The following is a 21,241-nucleotide window of genomic DNA, read 5'->3' on the forward strand; positions in this document are numbered from 1 at the left end:
AGCCGAAGAACACATGTGTAAGTGCATGCACACACGCATACGCACACACGCACACACATGCATGCACAGGTGCCCGTTGTCCATGCGATTCGCATGTTCTTTTGCTTATATTGCAAGTGGATCTTGTTTCCTGAGGCGCTGGCCTTGGCGCTTTCTTTGCCTTCGTGCACGGCGAAGAGCGCGAGGAGTCCGTAAGTGTAGTAACTCGTCGATTCTACACTCTAAAAACTAGGAAGGGTATCGCAGGAGTGAAGCGGCCTGTTCACTCTTCAAAGCGTCGTTTTACTCTCACAAAATGTCGAGGAGAGTGAAATGCATTGTTCACTCTGTCACCAAGGAGAGAGTGAAATGTGCTTTTCACTCTCCCCTTCAGAGAGAGAGAGTAGAACTACTCTTGCGGCAATAGAGAACAAAACGTAGCGTAATCTTCTGCTTCAACTGTATAGGTGGCTAGCCCCGAACATGGCAATGTATCATTCATGCACGCTGAGCAAAGAACACATCGTTTTGCTTCTAAGATGATGATGCTGTGTGGTGTTTTGTGGCGCAAGGGCCAGGTGGGGCCAAAGAGCGCCATGACAAGTTGTAATGTTAACGATGTATTATGGAAGATGTGACTTGGCTGTAAAGCGGCCTAAAAATAGTCGCTGTAAAGTGCGTAAAATCTACGTGCTATAAAATTATGGCGATGACTAATGACGAATACTATGAACATTAAAATCCATCGTAAAGGAATGATGCATTGTTTAAAATATGCGAGATGTTAAATTGCTTACAGCACTACTGCCTCGCCAGAGTCCTTGAACCACAAGGGCCTAGAGGCATTTGCTATTCAAAATAATTATCGCAGCGGCATCCTCTGAAGAGAGGAAGCGCTACGAACGTGTGGGGCTAATAACATGCAACACAACATCTTTCAAAAAACCTAGGACGGCGTTGATGTCAAAGAGTGGTTCTGGGCCAAGTAACATAACAGGATGAAGGGGGATGTGGTGCCCGTATGCTAAGAGAAAATGTTTTTTTTTTCTTTCGGATTCGGCTTCCCGACACTCCAGTAGGACGTGGAGGACGGTCAGCCTCTCCCCGCATCTACCACAGGTTGGAGGCTCGTTTCCCGTGTGTAAGAAGTTATGTGTGCCAAAAGTGTGTCCTATTCTTAGACGGCAGAATAGGACATCTGTCCGGCGGGATTTTGTTACAGGAGGCCAGAAACTTAATTGTGGCTTTATTACATGCAGTTGCTTCTAAGAGAACAGACCGCCGCAGTTCAAAGAAACGCGTAGCGAGCGCTCTACTTTTTCACTCGGATTTGCTCCACCGCGCGCGCGCGCTCAAGATCGCGGAACAACACAGCGCCAGAGAAAGGTGATCCCTACAGCGAGCTGCACCGCCGCCGCGAAGGCCAGCCAAAGGAGATCGTATGTCAGCCATCTCGCGTCGCTACGAAAACACGACATCGTTCGTCATGCCTTGGATATAACAGCAAATCCTCCACGGTAAGTGAATTCTAACTTAGGTGCACATTCTACGTATATGTCATGCTATCGCCAGGAAGTCGTCGCTGCGCTTAGCCGACGCGATTGACAAAGGACTAGGCATACGCGCTGTGTCTCTCCATGTCAATCGAAAAAGCCAGTCGTCGCGATAACTGCATGTGATTTCATCACGTTGCCGTTGTCCGTAAGAGTTTTAAAGATCGCAAACGCTGCCAGAACTATGGTATGTTCAATAAGACGGCAGGCGAGAGGACGCTTAAAATGGTTCGTTCACCAGCCCGTCATTCCGAGCCTATGCGGAGCGTGATTAGCGTGCGTTTTGTTTGTTTGAATTTATTCAGTTTAGCAGTCTACTGTGTACGGAACGCTGTTGAACTAAGGAATCACATAACAGAAGGCGTCATTTTGCTGGCAGCATGCTTTTTTTATAAAAACCGCGCGCTTGACGGTGTCTCGCGCAGGGGGAAACTGCGACCACTGAAGTTACGTGCAGCACCAGTGCTAGTTGGAAACTTTGCCGCAGGCATTCAGCTGCATGCTGCAAGAGGTCAGTTGGGCGCGTTATCTTGAACTTACTGAAAACGCATGAGGAATCCATGTTTTATGCTGAAAAAAGTATAAACCCCATATAAGCGATCTTGCGCGCGGCAGCTACAAGCGACGCGATGGAGATGGCTGTCGCGTTCGCTCGTCGCCTACAAGTCGCACTCCGTGCGAGCGACGCCTCCCCGGTGTTGCCGGCATGAGGGCTGCAATCACGCGTGACGCGTGCTTTAGTAATTTACGTTGATGTATTTTACTAAAAAAGTAGCATAAAATATTTCCGGAGGTCTTGCCGTAGGTTCTTATCCTTGCACGTATAAAAATTGAATCATTTGCTCGTTCCGCGCTACAATCGGTAGTATTTGAGCGATGTATGTAGTACATCTAGTTCCGGCTTCGTGCTATTGGCTAGTCGTTCATAGCACTTTCGGGCAACGAGCGATGATTTCTAGATTTCCAGAACCAAGCCATCTGTTCAAGCGACGGCCCGTTTTGTCGCGCATCGCCGTCGCGCACTAAATCGCTCTCACAGTGTTTATCCCTAAGACTGAACTGTTTTTGCTCATGTATTAAAATGGTGTGGTTATAGGTAGGTCTGGTTTTGTCTCCTCTTGCGGTTTTCGTGCATGGTGCGAAACTGAAAGGATGCTTATGTCTACGAACTCGGTGAATTGTCGAGCAGCTAGTTATGCATCGGCATCGAATATAACGGCTGCTGTGTGGAATTACAATTGCAAGGGCGCTTTGCATACGCTTATTGTTTTGGACATGCCTGTGCATTTGCTAATATGAGTTGGCGTGTCAGAGTTATGTCATATGAATAGCTAAATCAGCCTTCCTTTGGGGGTTACAAGCGTAATGTGTGCATTTTGCTATTGCATGGCAGATCAAAATGTGTTTATCGCTTTAATATTTTTAGTAGAGAAATAAAATATGAAAATAAAATGTTGCTTTAATTCCGTGTAACCAGTCTGTCGTACACAGAACAATAGGTTGGTGTAATAAACCAATAACTGCGGTTTAACTGCAACTTTTACATGCCTTCAAGAATCTAAAATGCTAGATTTCAAACTGCAGCAGTAGTCGGGTCTGTCAAAAATGAACTCCATTGTGCACCTCATACATGAAAATAAGTTCATGCTTTTTAGTAAGCTTAGATGCAGGCCGCAGTGAACTTTCTTGTTAGTATTGAAATGTGGGTAAGCTTGCCATAACAAGCCTCGTTGCCCTTTTTTATAGGAACATCCATATATCCATTGAACTGAAGGACAATATTTTCATCCCTACTGAGCATCATGTTTGCAGCTATAATCCTCAAATTATGGCTTCAGCAGTGGCACAACCAGGGATGGTGCGGGGGGCACACTGGGCACGTGCTTAGGATATGTGTCACAAATGGTGTTTGCGATACACCAGGCTCATGGCAGACCTATGATGTCTGAAAATGACCAATATTCTATTCATTAGCAGGAGTATTTTAACATTCGTGCCGAACGAGGATGAACTGTCCGTTATTTCTTTTTTGTGTAAATCTAAAATTGAAGTTAATTTAGCAGTTGACTGTTGCAGTCATTTGGATGTTTTGCATGCATTTCACTAAGAAGACTAAGAGCTAAGACTTTCTTTTATTGCCATGGCCTTGACTGTCTTGATGTTGTTTTGCACCATGCCCTTGTGTTGACTTTTGCATATGATATTTTTCAGGCACCCGCTTTATATAACTCAAGAAGGCAGCTGCAAGGACACGAGGATGTGAAAGAGCCATTGGAGCGTAGTGCAGAGGAGCCAATGCCAAAAAATCAAAATACATTGCCATGCAATTTGGACAAGAAAACTAGTATGTGGGTATATTGGGTGTACCATTTGACCAAATGTAACCAAAATCAAGATACAGTATGTTACACCAAGATGAAAATTCTCACGTGCTCCAGGCAGTCATCTTAACATGGTATACTTATGTAATGTCTCCGATTGGAAAGTCAAATCAAGTATGTTCTCTGGAGACAAACACAGCAGCAAGTGTCATTGAAAAGTTAGAAATGTGTTTTAAAAAAGCTGATTAGTTCTGAGAAGTGACTGCTTTTTGTCTTGCCTCTCAACAGATACATCCATGTGATAAAAAAATAGTGGTACAATGAAATTGCGTATTTGCTTAGTGACATGATACATACTTGCAATGAGCACGGTGCCTGTGTTTACTATAAAAAGCAACAGCCCATGCTTGGTTAGGTTAGGCCCACTACAACATGCAAGCATGGGTGGAGGAGGAAATAACTTTAATGTGTCCTGAGGAACCCCTCCCCACCCACTCTTGGTTTAGTGGGCGGCAGGGGTCGCGGGCCGCACCCACGTTGGGACGGGAAGCCCGTGAGCCTCCGCCCTTTCGTGAGCCCTCTGGACGGCCCGGAGCTGGGTCTGGTGGTCGTCGCTTTGCAGGGCGTCCAGCCAGTCTTCTTCTTTAGTGAACACGGTGCCGCTTAACGCGGAGCATTGCCAAAGCATGTGCGCTAGCGAGCAGTAAGATTCGCCACAATCCGGACACTGCGGCTCTACTTCTGGTGAATAACGGCTCAGTCTGCCTTTCGAGGGGAACGACCCTGTCTGAAGCATTCTGAATATCGATGACTGTGGTCTCGTGAGTTTAGCGTGGGGGAGTGGGAAGGTCCTCCTCGACAGCTGATAGTGTGTTGTTACTTCGTTGAAGGTGAGCAGCGGGTCTCGGTGCTCCCCTCCCTCCCCGCCACCTCGCTCGCCACGATCGCTGCGGTGCGTGAGTCCTCGCGCGCGTCCGTGCGCCAGCTCGTTGGCGTTGGGAAATTCGGGGTGCACGTCGGCCCCCATGTGGGCTGGAAACCATTTGATGAGGTGCGGACCCGCGGCTCCCTCGCTGCCGAGGACGGCCGCCGCTTCCCGGGATATCGAGCCCGAGGCGAATGCTCTTGCCGCCGCTCGCGAATCTGTGTAGACGTGAGGACGTTCGGGGTCTCTCATTGCCATGGCTATTGCCACCTGTTCGGCCACTTCGGACGTTACCCCCTTGACCGATGCTGCGTTAATTATTGTGCCATCCCAGCGTACCGAGACGGCCGCGTACCGGTCGCTGCGCCCATACTGGGCCGCGTCTACAAATGCCGCCAGACCCGGGCAGTTGGCGGTCGATTTCAGCAGTGCTCGGGCCCTCGCCTTTCGGCGCCCCTCGTTGAATTGCGGGTGGACGTTTCTCGGAAGCGGTTCTACCTTGAAAGTGCCCCTTACCGCCGCGCTGAGCGCAATCTTGTGTGCGTTGCACTCTGCCTCGGCATTTATCCCTGCTTCTTCTAGGATGCGCCTGCCGGCCCTGGTGGTCGACAGCCGCACGACCTGTGCCTTGGTCTGCGCTTCGATGATTTCTGATAGTGAATTGTGGACCCCTAACCGATCGAGCTGCTCCGTGCTTGTAGTGATCGGGAGACCTAGCACCCTTTTGACGCTCTTGCGCATCAGTGTCTCTATTTTGGCCGCGTCTCTCTTGGTCCATTTTAGCGCCGAGGCTACATAATTGACGTGACTCATGAGGAAGGCGTGGTAAAGTCTGATGAGACTGCTCTCGCTGAGCCCTCCTCTGCGGTTCGTCACCCTGAGGATCAGCCGGAGCATGTTCTCCGTTTTGGACGTTAGTTTCATGACAGTTTGTGTGTTACCACCTTTCGCCTCAATTAGCAGCCCCAGGATTCGTATAGTGTCCACTCTGGGAATCGGCTGGCCGGCATTCGTATGTAATTTGATCGGTATTTGATCGATCGGCGTCAAATTCCTCATGCCTTGTTTTGAGGGCCTGTACAGCAACAGTTCCGATTTGTTGGGTGACAGACGGAGTCCCGTTTCCTTCAGGTACTCTTCCGTTGTGTCCAGCGCCTCTTGAAGAGCCTGCTCGACTTCTGCGTCGGACCCTCCCGGGCACCACACCGTAATGTCGTCTGCGTACAGGGCGTGATTGACGTTGGTCACTCTCGTCAGCCGGTCAGAGAGCCCTTTCATTGCCAGATTGAATAATAGTGGGGAGAGCACCGCCCCTTGTGGGGTGCCCCTCGCGCCCAGAGTGTACCAATCGGACGTGGCCTGTCCAATTTTGATCGTGGCTTTCCTGTCTCTGAGGAAGGAGCCTATGTAAGAGTGGAATTTCCGGCCGAGCCCCATCATCGAGATCGTTTCCATTAGAAATCTGTGTTTGACCGTGTCGAACGCTTTCGTTAGGTCCAGGGCCAGTATGCCCCTGGTGTCTCTGGTCATGCCGTCAATTATATGCTTTTTGAGTAGCAACATTACGTCATGTGTGGAGAGGCCCGGTCTGAAGCCCACCATGTTATGTGGGAAGAGGCCCTCTCTCTCTATGTACCGGGATACTCGGTTATGTATGGCATGTTCGGCCGTCTTGCCTACGCACGAGGTGAGCGATATTGGCCGCATGTTCTCCGCCGCAAGTGGTTTACCGGGTTTCGGTATAAGTATGACCGAGGCCTCTTTCCACACCTCTGGTACTTCTCCCGTTTCCCACACTCTGTTGATTTCTTCGGTGAGCTTCTCGACCGACCTTCCGTCTAGGTTCCTCAACAGTTTGTTCGAGACCCCGTCCGGGCCTGTAGCGGAGCGTCCGTTGAGGCCTTGTAAGGCATCCCAAATTTCTGATTCCGTGAAAGGCGCGTCGAGTTCTTCGACCTCTGCCCCGGCGTATTGGGGATAGTCGCCGTCGCCTGACGGGCCCAGTGGCAGATACGTCTCCGCCAGCTCCTTTAGGAACTCGCTTTCCGTTTTGCCCTGCTCCTTTTGCTTTTGTAAAATCCTATCGATTGCCAATCTCTGACTTCCTTTGGATTGTTTGTCGTCTAACAGTTGCTTTAGGAGGTTCCATTTGCGCCCGGTTCTCATTTGTCCGTCTACCGACGCGCACACCTCGTTCCACTGTTGCTTGGAAAGCTCGATCGAGTGCGCTTCGATTTCCCGGTTTAGTGCCGCTACTTTCTTTCGTAGTCTGCGATTCAGTCTTTGCGTTTTCCACCTGGCCGTGATGGAATTCTTTGCCTCTAATAGGTGTGCCAATCTCGCGTCCATCCTTTCCACGTTCAGTTCAGTTTGGACAACCCTCGTCGCGGTGTTAACGTCCTCTTTGAGCCTTCTAAAAAGACTGTCTAGATCCGCGTATTCGTTTGTGTCTTCCTTCCTTATTTTGCGGAAGGCGTCCCAGTCGGTGACCTTAAATTCTCTCGGTGGTGCCGCCCTGATGGGGATCGTGACCGCCAGTATGTAGTGGTCGCTGCCGAGGTTCTCGTGCAGGTTGCGCCACTCGGCCCCTCGCACGTTCTTGACGAAGGTCAGGTCGGGCGTCGTGTCCCGCGCCACCGACGTGCCTAGTCGAGTCGGATAGCGGGGGTCCGTCACCAGCTCTAGCGAGCACGTAGTGACTGCCACCAATAGCCGCTCTCCCTTAGGCACTGGCCTTGCGTAACCCCATGCTCCGTGGGGCGCGTTAAAATCTCCTGCCACTATGAGAGGGGCCCCCCTGGCCATTGAGGCCGCCTTCGTTATTATCGATGTGAACGACTGTCTGTGGTCAGAGGGCGGGCTGTACACGTTCACTACGAATACGCTGTTTTTCAGCCAACTGTTCGGAATGAGTTCGATCACGGTTACCTCCGCTTTCGCGTTGCCTAATTTCAAATCTCGTTCCTGGAAGGAGCATTTGTTCGCGACGAGGGTCGCCACTCCGCGCTTACCCTGTTCGAATTTCGACGAGGCGACCCGGTAGCCGGGCAGGGACACCTCGCTACCCAAAGTTTCTTGTAAGATTATGACGTGCGGTTTGTCCGCCTGTGAGGCAACGAACTGTAGCAGCGGAGCCTTGCGCTTTTTGAAGCTAGCGCAATTCCACTGCCACACTAACAGCTCTCTAGTTGAGTTGGTCGCCATGATTGATGCCTTGGATTTGTTTAGCACCCACAGGCGCCACGTGTGCTTCGATACGCGTCACTCTCGCCGCGAGCGCTACCATGCTCTCCGCTAGTTGCTGGACCATTAGCTGCAATGAGCTAATCGACTGCTTAATTCCCAAGAGGACGCTACTGGACTCGGGTTCCGCCGGGTTTCCCTCCTCCGTCAGGGGAGGGGCCCTGCGTTTGACCGAGCGAACCGACTGCTCCCCTTGCGGGGTCGGTGTACTTTGCGGCACCTGCTGCTGCTGTTGGTCGACTAGCTGAGGAGTGGAACCGTGTTTCCGAAACGATTCGAAATCCGCCCTCATTTGCTGAATCTCCGCCTTGAGGCGCGCGTTTTCTTCCGCTAGCTGAGCTATTCTAGAGACTTCCTTGTTATGCTTTGGCAATGCTACCTGCGTTACCTTTGATTGTGAAGGCGGTTTTGGCTTGGCCCGGTCCGCCTAGGTCGGCCCTTCTTGAATGCGCACTTGGGAGCGGGAGCGCCCCCTGGAGCGAGAACGGCCTCTCGATCGGCTGCGCTGTTGTAGTGTCGGCATTGTCGAACGTCCTCCTCTGGGGGCACTTGACACGCTGGAATCACGTGATCTACTCTCTAGCTGTTGCGGATGGCTTTGCAGCTGCGATTTCTTCGCATTTCTGCGTCGGCGCCTCCTGCGCCGCACGACGTAAGGGATTTGGTATCGTTGCTTGCACTTGCTGTCCGCCGTCGGGTGTTGGCCCCCGCAGAGGGCGCACTTGGGCGAGCACTGGTGGTCTGCAGCCGGGTCGTTGGCTCTGCAGCCGCGGCACCTCTTCTTGTCAGGATTAGGACAGACGTCGACTCTGTGACCCAAGTCACCGCACCCGTAGCACACGTCGTTCTGCCGCTTGTAGAGCGTGCAGCGTATTAGGCTTACGCCACACATGACGTAGTTCGGCACTTTCATGCCGTTGAAGAGCACTACCACCGTCGAGGTGTTTTTGATCCGCTTGGCTTGCAAGGCCATGGGATTTCTTTGGTTCACGATCATGGCCTGAAGCTGGGCCTCGTTGATTTCGGGGTCCACTCCTCTGATGACCCCCTTGCACGTGTTGTCCGGCGCCGCGATGTATGCGGCCACATTGTATGCGCCTTCTCTTAGGTGAAGCTTTTGAACTCCGGCGTATGCGTTCGCGTTCTTCTCGGTTGGCGTGGACACGACGAGAATGTTTTGGGTTGCGTTCGGACAAACGATGTCTTCCTCGGTCTCGTTCGGCGGAAGTGAGGCCGCCATTGCTAGCGCTTGCGCCAGGCGAATCTGACTCACTTTTTTTACGTCGAGGCCGTCTCTCGGCCTCACTATGATGCGAATGTGGTCCCTCGGTAGCCGGGGGAGCCTCGATGCGGCGACGAGGCGCTTGACCGCGCTCTGCGGGCCGGCCGTGCGGCGGCCGCCCTTCGTCTCTGCTCGTCCCTCGTTGCCTCGGTCCGGAACGGTCGGTCCCGGTGTGGCCTTCTTTTTTCTGCCCATGGCCGTCGTCCAGCCAGGGCGATTCGCTTCTTCTTGGGAGATGTCCTCTCCCGGCACGACGGTCTCCATAGCGGGCATACTGCCGCGCACACGTACGAGCGAGGCCTGGGCCTGCTCGCTCCTCGCCCCCGACGATAGGCCTAGTCGGGTAAGGCTAGCTGAGCCGCGGCGTGGTCCGAACTAAAAAGCCTCGGAAATGGAAAAGAGTTCACTGACGGGAAGAAAAATCGGACATCGGCGTGTTCCTTAGAAGAAACTGCGTCGAATAGTGCACATTTCGTTGCTAGGAATCACAGAAATCAGTCCGAAAACGAGCACAGAAGCGGGAGCCGAACATTCCACATACGCACTGGTCGGCTCTGCAAGCATGGGTGATTGGCGCTTTTTTTTATTTCTGTGTCGTAAGGTTTATTGACGTGCGTATAAGTGCAATGGCACGCAGTATGGCTAGTACAAAAAGGGGGGGGGGGGGCAGATATATGTAGCTCACTGTACGCGACACAGGGCAAAGGAAATCCGTTTTCAGCAACCATGTTAAATGCTATGTACGTAAATTTTACAACGCTACTCATTCGAAGTGCATACAGGTGCATACTGAAGAAAAGTTTTCCAGGGTACATAATTTAGTGCGTAATTTACACTAATTTTGCTCTAACCACTAGACATAATAATTTGAATATACTGCACGGAAAAACCCAGAGTGAATTAAATTGTGCGTCAGCTTCGTGTGTATAGATATAGTCTTTCCTATGCATTAGGTTTTTCACGTAATGCATTACCAGTTGACAGCCTATCTTATGTGTACTCTGTTTACATTACAGTTGTTTATTAGTTTACTCATTTGTTTTGCAACTTATGAAATGCCGGTGTATATATATTTTCAACATTTGACATAACCCTGTATGTTTTGTAGGGACAACCCAGGACGTGCATTTCTCAGCACCCAGTCAACTGCCAGAAGTGACTCGAACACAGGCCACCAGTAAGTGGACATCAGTTGGAATTTCACATTATGCAGTTGGCTGCTGCCTTGTACTGAGGCTTTTTTTTTTAATCAGATGGTGGTGTCGTTCTAATGTACATTTTGACCACAAAGGTGCGATCATGTCTCACAGAGGCATATATGGTTGCTATTCTCTGCGAGGGACGTGTTCTCGTGTTCGTGAAGCAGTTGTGTTTGGCAGTATTGTCGCCCAATGAGTCAGATATAAACACTGTAACTCGCCACTGCTGGGAAGTAGTTGCGAGAAACACAATATATTATGACGCTGTAAAGTTATTTCATTAATTCGAAGGAAAATTTTGCAGCAGGAAAAAAAGGTTGCTCTTCCAGGTAAACATGTCTTTTTCTCACAAGTTATTTAACCAAACCGTGGATGCGTGAAATTCATGACTTATAAACAGATTTTATTTCATCCTTTAGTAATGCTTCCAAAAGAGACTAGAAATAGCATGTGACTACCTCTCCAATCAGCAGATCATACACTTACAGTCATAAGTGGTAGTTCCATGCAGTCTCGCACTCTATATAACCTTTCCTTTCAGCAGCATTGTAACTGGCGGCTGTGTTTTCAGAAGGAGGAGTGCACTTGGCACTGTATATATATGTGTGAATTCGGTTTTCTTTGTATGTGTCGGCTCACTGACACAAACAGTGCAAAAATCAGTTGTACCATGAGGCTGATGACGCCTTCTGCTGCTAGAAATGCGGCACTTCATATTTTATAGTACTGCATGACATTTAAATCAAAGCTAGCACATAAGATGATCAAGAAAACTAACCGCTGTTATAACTGTTTTCCTCAAAGAAAGCTTGTCCTTTATGGACTGTGTTAATCAGAGCTCTCCACCGATGTTTCAGTAGTATCATCCCTTAGTGAGAGAGATTGGGGGCAATTAATCGTGTTAGTCTTTAAGTGGTGTCCTAATTATGTGTATTTGTTCCAACAAAGTTGTCTAGATTACTTTATTGTGTAGTGTAAAGCTTATGAAACCATCAGCAACTAGTGAGTTGCTAACATGCATGTGCATTTGTCACTATACAGGTGGCACTCGGCTGTACCACTGCAGTGCTGCGGGAATTGCCAGCACCAGCGGCTTTGCAACAGCTGTTTCACAGCATGTCGGTATGTGCTAATCTATAGTTTTGTTGGGATGAGTTAGTATTATAGACCACTGCTACTCTGTATTGTGGCAGATCCATATGATAAGTGATGTAATGGGCACAGCGAAAACATGTGAATGTTTTACTATGCTACATAAAAAGGCTCTCCTTTTCGTCACTGGAGCAGGGGAGAAGAGCATGCAGGCACTCCTGAATTTACATATATTTCAGAACATGAGAGAGACATATATATATATATATATACACACACATACAATTAAACTAAAATCAGGGACATTCTATCTTTCATTTCGAATTGACTTGTACAGCGCAAAAGTACAACACAGACCACAGAGAAGCCCGCATGTTAACAGGTATGATACACACAATAATTCAACAGGTTTGATACTTCAGGTGTGCTATTTTATGCAAGGGGTAAGGGAAAGGGGATAAAACCAGAAAAAAGAGTGGAGTGGAAAATAAAGGAATCGTGCCAAAAAGCATGAGAAACATTGTGCAGCCAGGATTGCCAGCAGGACATCTAAAAAGCACTGATAAAATTACATACAGGGCAACCTTACGTATTGTTTGTTTCAATAAACTCAGATCACATGCAGCCATTACTGCAATCAAGTTGTTTCCTTATGTCATGAGGGAATGATGCGGGCCCAAAAAACTGTTTAGAGCTGAAGGATTATGTTCCATGCTTGCCTCATTACCTGCTTTTTATCATATTATCGGCTGCTTATGTTAGGGACAAAAAGTAAGAGTACGAGCTTTTTCCTAATTCGCCATTCCACACAGCATGTCTTTGTGACTATATGTACATGCAGATGATCCATAGATGAAAAATATTCAGTACAGTAGAATCTCATTACAAGATACACTTGGTTGTAAGAGACATCTGAAAAAGGTTTGGTTGGTTTGCCACATTAACAACACTGTACGCAAGAGTCACCTTTGTTACTAACGACTTTTTAAGTATTCACTACTTCGAAGGGACACAACCCAGACACATTCACTTCATGCACCTTGTGTGCTCCGAAGGGCGTAAAGATCACGCAATCCTCACACAGGTCAAGTGTGCATGTCTCTTTAGCATGAACTAGAAAAGGAGGGCAACGAGGACAGTGCAGGGCAGAAAGTGTCGACAGTTGAAGCTGACGAGCGTCTAAGAGCACCTCAAAGGCACTGCGAGCAACAAGGCTTGCAAAGTGAAGTGTTTAACTTCCAGAAGTTAGGGAGGAAGCTAACGCAATCTACAGTCACTAAAAAGCTGTTAATGTCTTCTTTAAAGGGCCCCTAAACCACCGAGGTTGAAATTCAGTTGCGGTGTTGCAGTTGTACATGTTAAGGCAACGAACACGTAGCCACGAGAATTTTTCAAAACGGTGCAGTAATAGTGGAGCTACGTGTTTGATTATCGAAAAGTAGTCCCCGCTCATTTTACTCTTTCATGTGGTACACGCCATCTGGACAGTATCGTCTTTTCCTCGCCTAGTACACCTCCAAATGTTACGGGACAGGCCATCACCAACGAGCTCTGTTGCTGCCGTGCAGGCCCGTCATCCTGCGTGGGGTGGCGCTAATGACCTTGCCAATACAATGGAACTGTATGGTGACTCTAGTTGAAGAGCCTCATAGGGAGACCCTTCCGTTGGCATTTCTGTTCTTTGTCCCCATTGGCTGCCCACAATGGCATCGCGAGCAACGCGACGAGGAAGGAGTGTGTATTTGCTTGCAGGCCTCGCCGGCAGTCGTACACTTTCGTTCGACCAATCGACAGCACTGGAAACTGGTGACATCATTAGAGACAGCCTGATGATGTCAGGACAAACTGGGGGGTGCAGGATAGGTCCAGACAGGCGCATGGGGTCGTTTTCGTCATATTGTGGTGCTCCCACAGTGCTACGCACTGTGGCGTTTGGCGTCGTCAATTGTGACGCCATTGTGATTTTGATGCGCATGTTTACTTGAAATGTTCAAAAAATGTCAAGTGGTTTAGGGGCCCTTCAAGCCACCCTGAGCAATTATTCCTTCAGATATATCTGAACATACTTTAGTGATGATGCATAATAAGCTGATCTAGTCTGGCTCCTCAGTGTTTTAAAATTTTTGGTTTCGAGAGACATGTTTCCCGTGCCTCTTGAGTATCTCTTCTAATGAGGCTTAACTGTAATGTACGCACACAATTGTGTAACTCCTCCTGCAAGTATTATTCCTTAAGCCTGGTCACTGATGTGCAAAGCTTGTGGTTAAGTTTTGATGTCCGTACTTCTTAGAGCTATGTTTATTAATTCAGGCTGTTCTTATTGGTTCTTCGATGCAGGAGACAATGCCTACGAAATTATTGGCCCTGATGACGAGAGCTCTCAAGGGGCAAACGACATCTCTGTTGCAGAAGTGAGCCCGATACCACCTGAAGTTACCATGACAGGTGGCACGGCAGCAATAGATACAGAGACGGCCATGTCTACTGCAGCTGCAACAGTGTACGAGGCAAGCAGCAGTGTGTCAGCATCAGCAGCAGTGTCAGAAGGAACCGCACCAGGCCTGGTAGAGCAACATGTGTGCTATCACTGTGACTTTTTTTGTAGTGCATTTGCTCAACATACAAAAGCTTTTCACCATGACTGTGAGCCAGTGTTCTTGTGCAGCAAGTGCGAGACTAAGTTAGGTGTTATAACACAGTACAAGCATCACTTTAAAATATGCAAACATATTACAGTTGTTGCCTCCCCAGCCAGCCCACATAGCGACAACAACGTGGAACACATGGTGGGACACACCTCTTCCCCATTAGAAGATAGTAGAGACTGTCAGTGTTGTTGCTAGATTAACTGGTCTTTGTAAGCAACTAGAAGGACAACACAGGTGTCATAAGATTGTTGTTTACGTTGTTGTTGAAGAGGTAAAAAAGAAGTTTGATGCAGCTGAAGTGCCAACTGATATTGAGCAAATCAAAAACAACCACCTGAGAAAGCAACACTATCGAAATTTGGGTATCTATGTGCCGCCAACTCTGGTAAAGATGGCATGAGACAGAAGTGTGATGAAAATCACACAGACACTGCTGTTCCATCACTGGTCACAGTGAGCACTGACTTGTAGGGCAAGAGAGTCAACTGAAACGAACATTATGGCATAGTGTCATGCTCCCATGTGACCACTTTCCATGTTATTTTGCATGATACAGCTCAACCTCCAGAAACGAGACTGCAACTTGTCTGTAAAAAGCTTTCACAAAAAATTATTCACAACACTATTAACACAGCAGTATTTTCTTTTTTTGTGGGTTCGAGGTTCCCGGGTGTCCATTAATGCAAAAATTGCGGAAAAAAAGAACATGTGTCGTACTTACACCTTTTTAACAAGTACGAGGGCGACAGAACTTTTCTAGTCATGCATCTTCATCATACTATCAAGTTTTTAAATGCCTTATAATTATTATTACCAGTTATATCTGAGTGCATTGTATGCATTTAGCAGGTGTAAAATCAGGTCAGTTGGATCAGATGCCTTATCTCCAAGAGAGCCCTATATTCAAGAAATTTGAATTAAAATAGGTACGTTACAGATGCAGTCTTTCAGCACTTTATTGCATGTGGTTGAAGCATTGCTCAATGCTTTTGTGGATGGCAGTTTCAACCGGCACAGCACTTGCGCTTTGGTCACGTGTCTTCAAAGCGGTGTTTACCATTTGTGTTGATCTGTTTGTGTATTCATAGAGCAAGTTTTTAATTTATTTTTTCCGCATTCTTGTGCTTGCACTAAGCTTGTATAAGGCAGTTACAAAATGGGCATCACTATAACGAACTGTTCTGTTGAGCTTACACTTGCAAATAATAGTGTTCAGATGGCCGCACTTCCATGTAGGTGCACCGATAGCTTTGGGTATGTTCTCATGTTTGTATAAATCTTATATAAGCTAGTTACAAATTGTATGTCACTAAGCATTGTGATAATCTTTAAAGAACTGCTTGGTTGGTTGTACACTTGTGAATTAGTATTGAGGCGGTGGTATTTCCATGTAGGCGCACTGCTATCTTTCTGCGTGCTCACTTGTTTGTATTAAGCATACAAGGGAGTTACAGCATGTACGTCACTAAGCGCTGTGATATTTTTAAAGAACTGCTTTGTTGGTTTTACACCTGTGAGTAATAGTACTCGGGTGGCACTAGTCGTGTGTAGGTACACAGGGACCATTTGTATACATTATGCTCATGTAAAGCAGTTACAAAATGTATTTCACTAATCACTGTGATATTTTTTGAAGAATTGCTGTGATGGTTTTACACATGTGAATAATAGTGGTCAGGACACAGTACTTGCGATGTATAGTTGAATTTATACAGTGCCAAGACATGGGCTGTATACGTACCAAAAGAAATGTATGTCATTATATTGTTGTGATTATTACTGTTTGGATTTTATTAAACTTTAATAACATTTTTTCTTGTATCTATTGAGGTATGGCAATTTGTCATGCAACCAAACTGAGGACCTGAACTTGTGTATACAAATAAACAGCTAATTTAAGAGTATACTGCTCATATTCTGCAAAACCAGTTTAACAAATCTTGTACTACAATGCTGGAAAAATGACAGAACTGACAGGGATGTACAGAAAGAGTTCTGCACTGGCTGAAGGACTGCCCCACACTGGAGTTGGTAATGTTGCGTTTATTGGAGTAGAACAGTAAGTGCACTTCTATTAAAAATGTGACAGTCAATGCAGAAACATAAGGCAGACGAGCAGATGTGGCACATTTTTTTCAGGGCCCTCCATGCCTACTACTGCATTTCTAGTCTTCCTGTGCTCTTCGTATAAGCCCCTGTTCAGCCAAGGTTTTTACTCCATGACAGTTGTTCTACTGGGTTCGTAGCAATATTGAAAAAAAAATGCAATGGTTTTCAAGAACTTTCGAGGCCCCGACACAGTAACTTCAAGGACCTCGTGCGATTTGTTTTGTAGTTTGGACAGGCAATAACTTGTTCAACAACATTGTTAACTTTAATGCAAACAAAAGAAAACAAAACAAATCGCATTTCACTGATTTCAAACATTTGAACGACTGCTAATTTGCCTTTCACCGCCAATCACTAAACGCACACAAGGAAGCATTTCAAGAAAGCGCTCTAAAGTTTTTCTGCAATAGCACAATTAACTACTTAGACCTGCAACATTTGCAGTTTTAACGCGATAGCGTTAAGGAGCTCGTGTCGCAGAAAAGCCGGTGTCGTCGGTGTCGGCGTCGGCGTCAGCGTTTTTGCGGCGTTGACCGTGAGCGATAAATCACGGCAGGCACTCCATAAATAAAAAGCAACTTCCAAGATGGTCTGGGTGGGAATCGAACCAGGGTCTCCGGAGTGTGAGACGGAGACGCTACCACTCAGCCACGATTTCGATGCTTCCAAAAGGTACAAACGCGCCTCTAGTGAATGCGGTGTTGCCTTCGAAACGAGCCGTGGAAAGTTATACTGTGGTGTATATAGGTAATTATGAGCATGTAACTTACAGAAGTCGCAATTACACGAGTAGCGAAGTGCGTTTCGCTGCATTTCTTCTGCGCTTTCCGCACACGGAGAGCCATCTTGCGGCAAACACAGAAGAGCCCCTCCTCTCCATGTACGGCGCTGCCCCGACAGATGGCGCGCCACGCGCGCATTGGAGCTGTCGCGGTTCGGACTCTCTCCCCTGACAACGCTTCGCCTCGCTCCCTCCGCAGAATCAAGCGTCCTTCCTTTCTTTAGATCACTATCTCTCTATCTCTCTGCCCGTGCCGATCACGGCGTTTGGCTGGCGTGCATCATTTCCCCCTCCGGGATACCGAGTTCTTTGGTTCGCTCCGCTTGCTCAGGCGCACGTTTCATTGCTGCGCCGAACGCCGCGTTGCTCGACCATATGGCTCGACGCTCACCGCGTCTGATGCGGGGCGCCTCGTAAGTGATGGCTGCCCTGTAGCCCATTGTCTTACACCCATTGGCGGGTCGACGGGAACGCTATCGCGTTCCACTCTTGAAGGCGAAGCTTAAGCGTCCTCCAATTTTTTTAATACTGTCTGGTTTGACAGTGTATGTGATGTCATCTGTTGCCTGAGCTTTTCACCACCAAATAAGCAAGTCATTTGTAATTTCCTTTTATTGTGTCTGTAGCTCTCGATTTACTCATCACGGCTTTTCTTTGAATGCCTCAACTGTTGAGCTTCCTGCTTCTGCTCCTCCAAGTACATTTGTCGCCGGTTCCGTGTGCCTAAAACTGGTATCTGCAGCTCCTTTGTAATTTCAACTTTAAGGATGTCGCTTTCCTTCTATTACCTCCACAGACAATTCTCTGTGACATGCGAAGAGTGTCACAGAAGGGAAAAAGAAACGCTTGGCAATGTCTGCTAAGTCTAGCCAAGTGTACAAATTTAAGGACTTTCCAGTACTTCTAAAAATTCCAGGGTTTTCAATGCCTTCAAAATGGCATTTTAGAAATAAAGGGTTTTCAAGGATCGCTACAAACCCTGGATTCTAGCACCTAAATAATTTTACAAGCTTATTTTCGCATGGAGTTTGGAAATTCATGCTTTTTAGCTAACGCTGCACTATCTCTATACATGGAAGCCACGAGAGCGCATCATATTGGAGTACAGAAAAATACTGAAAGCTTTTAATACCACTCTTTTTCTATGGAGCTTCGTATTGCCTAGTTAAGTTTACGAATGTGCCTGGTTTTGGTGGGCGTTTCTTCGACATTTTCTGTGAGAAGTAGATGACTAACCCCCATATTCAGAAATGCATCTTAATACAAAGCTCATGCTTGACTTTATATAAACGACGCCTGGTGCGAACGTCCCCAGAGGCTCACTGCCTTTCTTTTGGTGCGTTCACGGCTTGCGTCATTTAGATCAAGTCAAGCATGGGCTTCAAGTTATGATGCATTTCTGAATATGAGGGTAAGCGTGCGCAATTCCGGGCAACGCATTGTGCCATTGACACCGAGAGGAAACTGGGAAAACAAACGCCCTATGCTCCTAAACTTTTGCCTACCTGTGGTGTGCGTGTATCGTGCAAGAAGGAACAGCGCAAACACCAGGACGAAAAAAAGCATCAACCACACCAGTGCTTCGTGGTGTGGTCCATGTTTTTGCGTCGTCCTTGCGTTGCGCTGTTTCTTCTAAAATGCTCAACCAACTAGCCGACAAGTCCATCCTGTGCATATATATTGAACACACGTATGAATGTAGATGGTCTTCGAAGCTTTTAGAACGAGCACTGCCACAGGATACGAGCAGTGCACGCGTAACAAGTGGACACATTAGTCATTTAAACATGCGTGCCAATGCATGTGACGCGGCTATCGGCATAAGCAGTCTCCAAATGCTGGAATGCATGCTCTTCAAAACGCTAACGATCCGCTGCTAATGCAGGACAACAGCTCACAGCGGACTGAACCGAACTCTAAACTAATGCACTTGAAAAGAACGCCTACACGGCAGCGTGAGGCACGTCGAAATGCCTGGTACTGGCGTCGCAGTTAACCACATACAAATGAAACTGGCGGAAAAAATAAACAGAAATGCTCACCAGTATACGCGCGACTTAAATTCACATACGTGGATGGTTGGCACGATACTTTGTATCTGCGTATTTTCGGAGAACATATAATGCATGGACTGGAAAAGCACTCGATCATGAGCTGAACGGCACATTTGTTATTTTCCTGGGGTGACGACAAGCCATGAATAGTTCTCACGTCATCGTCTACGTTGTATTCCTTCGTTAGTCGTAGCAAGGAATGGAAATGATGCAAACGCAAACGTATTTCAGTACACAACAGCACAGCACACTGCAGAGAAACTCCACCCACCGCAGCAGATTCCTCAAATACATTTGTTATATATATAACCTCTAAAACAACACGACTGCGCGTGGTGGCGCTGTGGTGTAATGGTTAGGTTGTCTGCTTTGAATTGTGTAGATGCGAGTGTACGCGGGTTCGAATCACACGTGATGTGTCGAGCAATGTGGTTTTCCATAACTATGTGAATCCCTCGGGTATTGTGTTCTAATAAGATTATGTGTCTCCTGATTGTGAAATGTGCGAAGATAATTGCGGATTAAATGGTAATTCGCTTTTTTTTTTCTCCGCAGTGGCGTTCGGGACGCATAGGCCGATTCCGAGCAGTCATGCCTCATGGTAGGCAGCAAATAGCCAGGAAAAAATGAGTTTAAAATTCTGCATAACATTGCTCACGCCTATTCTGAAGGTCGCTTGGAATTGGGCCACTGAGTCTGAGGAGCCGCCTATAGGGAACGGTGTATCAGCGACCCTAATTTGATCTGATTTCCTGCCTGCATGCGTGGCCAGGACTTCGCTAAGAGGGTATTGGGAAGAGTACTAGCACTCTGTTTGGGGGAGTAGAAGTACTCGGTCTGGTGGAGTGCCATTACCCCTACGGTGAGAATATTACCACTCTGCGGAAGAGTACTAGCACTCCCTGTGGGAAGAGTATTATCACTCTGCAGAAGAGTACTAGCAATCCCTTGCGGTGGAGTAACAAAACTCTGTCAACAGGAGTTGACCTACTCTCTCTCAAAGAGGGTCGATCTACTCTCGAAAAGAGAGTGAAATATGGGACAAGCCGCTACTCCCTCAAAGGGAGTGCCCGGCACTCCCTTAGTTTTTAGAGTGTATTACATGAAGTACGGAAGGAGTAAAGGACAAAATTCACGCTTGTGGCCAGCGGGAATGTTACGTAACGTAAGCAGTTTTTTTTTATGTAAGAAGTTTACGTAACTGTCTATAGCATCGAGGCTGGCAAATTCCTGTTATTCACAAATTCAGCATTAGCACCAAGTAAGCAGTTTGTTGGCACCCTTGTGAATTTTCGAGTGGTGCATGGTTACACGCGTTGTCGGAATAAAAATTTAATGATGTTGTGCAGAAATCAACGGAAAATTATTGTCAAAGACAAGCGATAGCTTCCCGGTAGATCTGCTGAGAAATGCTGCAGGGGCATTTATTGGTTAGCTTTCTATTTGTTAATGCTACGAGGCCCGTGAAATGCCGTTCGACAATGTCGAAGTATACACTCGGAAGGTAATCCTTGCCGTCACTGCACGACGAGACGAGAGATGGACTGATATATTTATTTTCCCTGCACCTATATTCTAAGGCCAGAGTCTCGTCAAGCATTGTCCGTGCTGCATAGTCATTATTTCTATTATTATTATTATCGTAGGCTACTGAGCCATCCTCGTGATTAAAGTCAAAGAACGCAACATTGTTTTACGTTGACTGACAACGTCGACCAGTAGACCATTCGACACCACAGTCGAACTCGAACGCCTTCGTAGCGAAGCGCTTGGGGCCTCCAAAATCATTCGTTATACAGGTCACTTCGTTGTAAATGCCACGCACCGCACAGCTCACAATGAAGCAGAAACATTCATTCGTTATACAGGTCATTTCGTTGAAGAGGAGTTCATTGTTGAGGCACTTGTCTGTACAGACCAGTTGACAGTCCCGCAGGGGTCGACTCACTCTACAGAAAGAAAATTTTCAAATCTGTGCTGGATTATATTCGGATAGCTGGGTTTCAAGCCCGCACCTGGCACAGGCCTCACCTCGAAGGGCGTCCGCGCAAAGTG

At 47.4% G+C, this 21,241-nt stretch overlaps 1 protein-coding gene across 1 annotated transcript; it reads left to right on the top strand.

The window, feature by feature from the left end:
- The first annotated feature begins 1,389 nt into the window (after positions 1-1,389).
- On the top strand, positions 1,390-16,063 carry LOC139056189 (uncharacterized). The gene is made up of 5 exons (XM_070534202.1): positions 1,390-1,496; positions 3,744-3,876; positions 10,412-10,480; positions 11,544-11,624; positions 13,932-16,063. The coding sequence occupies exons 2-5, from the start codon at positions 3,828-3,830 to the stop codon at positions 14,435-14,437; spliced, it is 705 nt and encodes a 234-aa protein (XP_070390303.1). The 5' UTR covers positions 1,390-1,496; positions 3,744-3,827; the 3' UTR covers positions 14,438-16,063.
- The last annotated feature ends 5,178 nt before the right edge of the window (positions 16,064-21,241 follow it).

Source organism: Dermacentor albipictus, chromosome 2 (assembly GCF_038994185.2).
Source record: "Dermacentor albipictus isolate Rhodes 1998 colony chromosome 2, USDA_Dalb.pri_finalv2, whole genome shotgun sequence".
Lineage (NCBI taxonomy): Eukaryota > Metazoa > Arthropoda > Arachnida > Ixodida > Ixodidae > Dermacentor > Dermacentor albipictus.